Below are 8,749 nucleotides of genomic sequence, written 5' to 3' on the forward strand. Positions count from 1 at the left end.
TTTCTGTTTAGGTGTGATCACTCCAGTTTTGAAAAAGGGTAAACCTGCTCATGAACCATCGTCATACAGACCCATTACTGTATCATCTGTGTTTTGTAAGCTATTTGAAAAGCTCATAATTTCGGACATTAAAGCTAGTTGTAAAGTGCCTCCCCACCAGTTTGGATTCCAAGCTGGCTTAGGATGTGCCCATGCCTTGCATGTAGTTGCAAATGTTCTACTGGATGCCCACATTTCGAAAGAAAGCCTAGCTATAGGTGAATATGATGTACGGCGGGCTTTTGATTCAGGTATCCATTCTCAGAATATGGTTGAGCTGAGAAAGTCCGGAGTTGACCGTGCTATTGTCAAACCCTTGAACGACATGTATAGTAGGCTCAAGGTCCGTATTAAACTGTCAGGTAAATTAAGTCGTAGGTTTGCTGTGGTGAAGAAAGGTATAAAACAGGGAGCCGTATCATCACCTGATCTGTTCAGCAACAGCATATCGACGACCCAGTCAAAAGTGGCCCCTTGCTGTATTTTTAAAGGCATTGACGTGTCCCTAGTTGGGTTTGCAGATGACCTTCTAAACTTTTCAAGAATTTTGTCTTCTTTGGAATCTAACTTTAAAATTTTGGAGATGGAGTATGATGAAATCGGGTTGAGTTTTAATGTGACAAAATGTGAAGTACTGTTATTTAACTGGAATGCCTCTCAACCCGAAATCCAACTGGGGTCACAGGTGGTCATGCCCTCTAAGTCAATTGTATACCTGGGTCTGCCGATCGGTGAAACTCTTCAGCATACACGAGCACTACTTGTAAAGCACATCGAGAAGAAGATCAGGTCAGCTTATGGAGCTTCGGTTTCCTCCAAGCGTAATCTAAATAGGTCGCTGCGTGCACAAATATTTGTTGCTGTTGCCTTACCCCATGTTCTTTACGTTTCGCCGTTCTGGAAGTTACTTACAAATTCGAATAAAGTAACTATAAGAAGAATATTCTTCAGGTACCTCAAGTTCCTACTTGAGATGCCATTAAGAACAAGTAATTCTTACCTAACGAGGCGGTATTCAGTACCTGATCCATTTACTGCGGTGGAAGCGTGTCTTGAAAAGTACCGTGATAGAGTAGAAGCGAGTAACCACCAGTGGACTGCCATTCTTACATAGTTGTATTATAGTTCCTTCGTGATTATTTTCATTTCAAGAAGTTTCGTTGTGTTTTGTATGTGCGTTTTCTTCTCTTTTGTTTTTTATCCGTCTTTTGTCCAATTGTGACGGGTTTTTACAATATATTCATTCATTCATTCATAAATATATATATATATATATATATATATATATATATATATATATATATATATATATATATATATATATATATATATATATATATATATATACATATATATACATATATATATTTACATATATATATATATATATATATATATATATATATATATATATATATATATATATATATATATATATATATATACTGCAGGATTTGAGGAGAAAATTTGGTATAGTTTCAGGACCTGTGGCTTTGGTCACATCAGGTAGGTATTCCATGTTTGTGGGAAGGTTCCGGAGCGAAAGCAATGACAAAAGTCCAGCTAGTTCGGTATTGCAGGATTTAAGGATAACATTTGGTATAGTGTCAGGACCTGTGGCTTTGGTCACATCAGGATGCCTCAAAATGAAAGGGATATTAGGAGCAGAGAAATTCGCACGATCCAGGACAATATTGGTTCTGTCGGAGAAATTTGGCACTTCTGTCGAGAAATTCGTAATATGATAATTCGGCAAAAGCCTTAGCAAAAGTTTCAGCCTTTGCCTGTGGATTTTGCGCCACAGTCCCGTTAATCTGTAAAGTAGGAATTGAAGTCCCCTTGGACGACCGTAAAGCCTTCTTGACAATTCTCCACCAGCTCTTTGCCTGAGCATGTTGAAGCTTGGTGGCGAATTTCTCCTTATACTGAAGCTGGGACTGCCGAATCATATGAATTGCATCTTTGCGCGTGTTGATGAATGCAATTCTTTCCTCTCCGCTCTTCGAAAGTAGACAACACTTGTGTGTATTTTGCTTTTATCGGATAGCCTTCTTACACTGGGCGTTGAACCAAGGTTTGTCCTTACTTGGCACCTAAATCCGCTTTGAAGGGATGTGTTTTTGACAGAGTCAACTATGGCCTGCTGATACTTCTCTGCAGCTTTCTCCGTGCTTTCAAGGAGGAAGACTTTCCGCTGGTGAGTACAAAGAGTGTTTCTCAAACCGTCTCAATCACCTCTTTTGTATAGCGAACAATCAACAGATTGTTCGCTCATGCTTTATTGGAGGTGGAATACGAAGGTTTTCGCGTGCAATGACGGCAACGTGGGCACTTGTGAAAGCAAGAGTGTCTATCTTGAAGGAGTCAGGGTGATCTGTAAGGAAAAGGTCAAGACGAGATGATCTGTTTGGGCCGTGATACGCATCGAAATTGACAAGTTGTTCCAGCCCTTATGAGAGAGATCGATCATACAAGTCCGATCCTTCCTTATTAGTATTTTGCTGCAAAAACACGCCTTATGATGGACGCACGGTGAATAATGGCAGACTGAGAGTGCTTGCCCCGAATTTATTCGAGGGAGGCTTCAAAGTAGCTGGTAATCTGGCAGGCTGGAGAGGTATACAGGGTACGAACATTCATGGACTTTGGAAGGGCCACCCTATCCCACAGAGCTTCTTCGCCTGCTGAATCTGGTATATTTAGGCATGACTATGGTTTATGGTTCTGTAGATAAACAGCAATACCTCCTCCTCCCTATTTAGTGCCGTCACTACGTTTGCGATCTTACCCAAGGAGCGTGTATCCCTGTATGGCGACCTCATTGCTCTGTATTTCATGGTTGAGATTGGTCTCAGTGATGCAGATATTGATGGTTTGACCGAGTTCACGAAATATAGGAACCGGTCAAACTTAGAGATCTGAGACCACGCACCTTGCAGTGGGCTACCGTAAACATGTCCGTTTGGATGGTCGGTGGAAGTGCAACAGGTCACCTACCAAAGTGGTGTTTTGTGCAAGGCTTTTTATTATTGACAATCATAACCAGGTAGAAGAAGCTTTGCCGGGTGGTTTTCGTGACAAAACCTATACATCCGCTGTCATGTATCGTTAGACGAAGAACGGTGCCATCTGCCAACGTACCCTATTACCGAATCTTGCACATGGAAGTGGTATCCCATAATAGCTTACGATTCGATGTGATCATCGCTCTCACTTGTCTTCCAACCGAAGAATTCGCTGTTCATTTTCTTCATCATTACCTCAGATATTTTTTCCATGGCTTTTGTTTTAGTAAATTAGATTCATGCATCATATAATGTAATATCTTAAGACGTCGTAGGTTTACAAAACGTCTTTTCCAGTTTCTAATGACAGATCGCTGTTCAAAATTTTGGTTTGCAATTCAATGTGATTGTCACTGTCATTTGCTCCAATCCTTTTGCTTTAGCTCATCTTTTGCTTGTATTTCATTGTCATTAAGCAACCACCTTAATATTTTTCCATGCTCTTTGATTTAGCTTTGTGCATACGTCTCGTCACATATGATGGTCTGGGATGTTGGACAATTATTTTGTTTTGTTATTCAAATGAATTATAGTTTTCAACCATTGTCAGCTAAATCGTGTTATGTTGTTTTACTCTGTCTGAGCAAATGGACTTTGAATTATGAGTAGCGCCTTTGTAAAATTACAAATTTGTTTTCTTAGTGTTTCGGTAACTGTTTACCCGATTTCTACGTCTTTTGGTGCTTGATGTGGATTTAACAGCTTCTGATGCAGACTCGCCTATATGATTACGTCCTTTGCCACGTCTTTATTTACTGTTTTTTTTCGATTGGGCCTTTAACCTTTGTCTCAGCTTGCTTTTTATCATTATGAAAAACATAACGCCCAACCTTTGTTGTTGTTTTTTTAACAGAGGCTGACACAGTATTAGGTTTTACTGCTTTTTCTTCTATAGAAATTTTAACTTTTGTCTCGGCTTGTCTTAATCCGAATAGGTAAAGAAACAGGCATGGAAAAAAGTCTTAAGTAATAATGCACGAAAATGAAGCGCAAGCGAGACCTGCTGCTAGAAAAAATTTGACAACCAGTATCGTAACAAATATGTCAAATCGTAAATGAAATCTGTGGTTAGAAGAAAAAAAAGTCAAAATCACAACGAGTTGATGAAGAAAACAAATCTTATAAAATGGATGATTTTTTGATGCATTAAAAGGAAGGAGGAATTGAATTCACGCCAGACTTTCTTAACTCAATTGTTATTGCTTATTTGACGCCTCATGCCTAAACAAAAGAATGCCAAATACATATACTCTTACTTACTTGTTGAACGTTCAAGCCGCATCTAGGCTCGTCGTGGCGCCCAGCAGACGACGACATGTTTCCTTCCAGATATTTCGCTCGAGGGTGGCAGGCTTCATACTTTCAAGCCATTGACGATCCCAGTGTCGCCCAAATTTTCGGAAACCCCCAATAGGCTCTAGGTCAGCCTTCGTCGCAAGCCATGTTTTCTTCTATCCTCCTGCTTTCTTCTGCCATACTGGTAGTGGAAGGCATTTGAGGCATTTTTTGGTAATATTCTCTTGTGATCTCCGCGTGGTGTGGCCAAACCACTTCAGACGCCTCATTTTTACAACATCAGAGACAATTGGGTGATCCCTGTCTCTTCTCCTGACCTCTTCGTTCGAGACTTCCGCTGCTTTCAGTGACCAAGTTTCACGCCCATAGAGATGAACAGAGAGTACCATGGCTTCGTACACTTGGAGCTTTGTGTGTGGAGAAATTTTGCTACGCTTCCAAAGTGAGTTCTTTAGCTGCAGAAAGACGTTCCATGCTGAGGATAAGCGATTCCGGATCTCCTCTGATGATTCCCCAGTTGCATTTATCATTGAGCCAAGGTATTTAAACGACTGAACGTCCTCAATTTGACTACTATTTAGGGTCACAGGGGTATCATCCATCCCAGCTATCCGCATCGTTTTCATCTTCCGTGGACTTCTTTGGAGGCCAGTCAAAAATCCTCTGCTTGCTACTTCATTGACCATGGCCTGGACATCTGTAACAGACTCAGCAAGTATATCCACATCATCAGCGAAATCAAGATCCGTGACAGAGAAGAACGGGCTTACTTCCACACCTTACACCTGTAGAGGGCCTTGAGAATCCAATCAATGACGAAGTTGAATAAAATCGGTGACAGAACACATCCTTTATGTACACCCTCCTCAATCAGGACCAGATCCGAAAGCTCACTATCAACTCTAACTTGAGCCTTGGTTCCATCGTAGTATGCCTTCCGTAGTCTGATGACCTTCTCAGGGACTCCGTTCTCCCTAATTGCGACCCATATGGCGTCCCGATTTACCGAGTCAAAAACCGTGATGAAATTGATAAAGATTTGGATTATCTCCTGCTGGTGCTTGAAGCGTTGTTCTAGGACCTGTCTTAAGCTAAAGATCTGATCACAGCAGGCCATGCTTGGTCTAAGTCCTGCTTGGTTGGGTCGCGTTCGGGAATTTCTATTGTTTCAGAACCTATTTAGAAGTATAATTGCGAATATCTTTGCAGAAATAAGGATGAGGGATATGCCTTGATAGTTTTTACATTCCATTTGGTCTCCTTTTTTGAAGATAGGGACAAGACTTGCAGAAAATTTTCCTCTAAGGCTAGCTAGACTTGCTGCTTTCTCATTATATCAGGTGATTTTTTCTTGTATTATATTTTCTTAAAATTTAAGTTTTGTTTAGTATGATTATTCTGTTGTTTTTTTTATGCTAAAAAAGTTCAATTCAGTACCGTATTTCATCCATTTGGTCGAAAAGATGTGGATGTGAAATCACCCTTCAGTTTTGCTTGTTGAAAATATACAAGCGTGTAAGTGGATGTTTGATGTCTAAGAAAATGTTGTCAAAACTGGAGTTAGTCCCATTTGGTTTGAACAGACACGGAATCCCTTAATCAAGGTAGATTAGGGTACTTTAAATCGATCCATGCCCTATTTAGACTGATTTTTTGGTCCAAGAGTTAAAGGTTGATTATTTTCAAAATAAAAATTTCGTTAGTCATATTGTTATAAGTATTGAAACATATCAAGTTAAAAAATGGCAAAAATCTGTATGCCTATAAGACTTAGTTCTTCGTGAAATCAACTTTCCTTTTATTTCTTGTAGGTTATGGAGTTATATCAAGTGGTCCTAGGTTTGGCTCTAGTAAAGGATTGAATAGTCCTCAATTTCCCACTGAAAACCTTCTTTTTATCAAAGTCAATATAGCGATGAATGTTTGAAAAAAGATAAATGCACATGGTTTCGGGTAGAGGCAATCTTTGTATCTAATGTTGAACTTCTGATAATGCCTATTCTTTGTCCGAGTTCATGAATCCTAAATTTTACAAAATTAGGCTATAATTCATCAAAACTTTCAAAATTAGTTTGTAGTCTTGGACTTGAATTATGGATGACTGACCTGCCTTGTCTAAACGTTTCCTAAGTCAGGAGGCTAAAACTGCTTGTCTCTGAATCTTAATGACTCAAGTCATAGAAATTTCTAAGCATTTAATGGCCTCCTAGAATCATTAGATTAATGCTTCAAAGATAAGTATATATGTGCCGTTTTCTTGACTTTGTGAGTTATGGAAATAGCTCGCAAAGAATGTGGCGAGTAAATAATGTATATTATAGTTGTATTTTTTTCAAATCTTCATCTTCTTCATAATGCTTAGTATCTTTCTTTATTCATACCGTAGTACCTTTTTTGTAATATCGCTCTTAAAGTAAGGTAAACAAATTGCTAATGTAGGCTCTCGAACTGTGTTCCTGTAAAATAGAGAACTTTTGCACAGCATCATTAATGTGGCCGCTGTGGCCTTCCCCTTCTAAAAAAAAGCATGGAAGCTATAGAAAACGTTCTTTTTACAAGAGGTGTAACAATATCAAGCTAAAGCGTGGGCTTGTCCCGTCCCTCAAAAAACCTAAGAAAGTCGTTTTGAAAGACTTGGGACTTGTTTTACTACTTCCTTGATTTGCTTTACTGGATTCAGGTAGTAAATTCCTTACCTGTGGGTTGCAGCTATCTTGTACATACTTTGGCAGCCTGAAAATAATCTAGCAATTTTACTATCTCTTTATTCTTGTAACCTTCAAATAATTTTCTATTCTGAATTAAAGCTTCTAATTTGAGAGAATTAAAATATCTCTCACATGTTTGTAGGCGAAATATTAGCTCAATATGAATATAAGCCAAAGCATTCTATTGGTAAGAACGATTTGTGAATTATTTGTGGTTATTACAGGTTAGGCCATAGTTATCAGGATGTATAACAGCTGATGGCGGCAGACATTTTGGTAATCCAGTCCAACACCATTTGCTTACAGAGTATGACAAGGATTGTCCAAACTGCATACGAATGGCAAAAGAAGCTATAATTAACATGGAATGTTTCGCAGAGAAAGTAACCAACTCCACGTGCTGATGATGGTAAATGCCTGTTAATGCTTTGATTATGCCCAAAAATACTAGAATGCTTGCCCTTCTAGCTGTTAAATCTATTTTACTTATTTTATCACCTAGGTACTATGTTTTAGAAATTTGGAAGTTGAATGCGCAAACTTTGATATAATCGGGATATTACGTGCAATTTTTTGGATGTGAACAGTGTAACGCAATGTATTAATACAAAAAAAATATATAATTTTGGATTATAAATTAATACTATAGACGTACTGATGTATAATAGAGTGTAGACATAATGTGTTTTGGCGAGCCTCTTGCGCTTTTTTTTAATTTAACCAGCAAAGGTTTGCTAAGTCGTTTGAAGCAGGTAAATCGGTTATTTAGGTCCGCTTCTTTATTACTAGTAATTGCCATCGACCTTGTTGTATACCTGGGGTCTATTTTCCTGCTCACCTATTGCGCTACTTTGTCTATATCATCTGGCAAGACCGTACCCAGGACTTTTTTTTCGGCGGAGGTTTTAATCAAAGATGTTTTATTTTTTTGGGGGGGGGGTTACAAAAAACCTCCAAAAATGCCAACAAAATTGTTTAAATCCATTTTTGTTACGTTTCTACGAGTCAGAAATATTTCGGCGGGGGCGGCTCAAACTCCTAACCCACCCCTTCCTTCCCCTGGGTACAGCCTTGATCTGGTATCTATTCATTTAAAAATTTTGTAGATTAATTCACTGTTTTCAGCTAACTTCAAAGTATTTTCCTACGTTGTTGTATTTTCCTGTTGAGGTCATTTTATAAAGCTATTTGTATTCATTTTCTGTCCTTTTCTTTGTATCTGGGAAAGAAAACTACTTTTTAATGCTCAGGAAGCCCTCCCAGAATACTCAATTACTCGTACAAGAAAGTTTGCTCCCTATTCTTCGCCAGTAAATGTGTGTCCCTAACGTAGTCTAATTGGTCCCTAGGGTATATTCTTGCAGCAAATGCTTTCTTTCTAGAAGTTCTCTTCACTAGATGGTGAAGACAGGTCCTTTTTTTCATTTAAAGTTTCTTTCATTTCGAACGATTTAAATTCTCTTTCTCTCCTTGGCTTTTAAATGGTGAGTTTCTATGGAACTTCTAAAGTTTTTTTCCCGGTGGTTCTCTTATCTAATGGGGTCCAGCTCGAACATAAATGGTAACTTTACATATATCAATCTTTTCCTGAGTATTAAAACAAGTTTTCCAAGGAAATAAAGCGCATTAAAATTCCCAGAC

General features: G+C 38.6%; 1 protein-coding gene across 1 annotated transcript; it reads right to left on the reverse strand.

Moving 5' to 3' along the window:
- Window positions 1-5,166: 5,166 nt before the first annotated feature.
- On the reverse strand, window positions 5,167-5,517 carry LOC148955180 (uncharacterized). Its single transcript, XM_089106441.1, has one exon. It carries the CDS (start codon window positions 5,515-5,517, stop codon window positions 5,167-5,169), a length of 351 nt encoding a protein of 116 aa, XP_088962567.1.
- Between the last annotated feature and the right edge of the window lie 3,232 nt (window positions 5,518-8,749).

Source organism: Artemia sp. Qi Xiang Cuo, chromosome 2, assembly GCF_049724085.1.
Source record: "Artemia sp. Qi Xiang Cuo chromosome 2, ASM4972408v1, whole genome shotgun sequence".
Lineage (NCBI taxonomy): Eukaryota > Metazoa > Arthropoda > Branchiopoda > Anostraca > Artemiidae > Artemia > Artemia sp. Qi Xiang Cuo.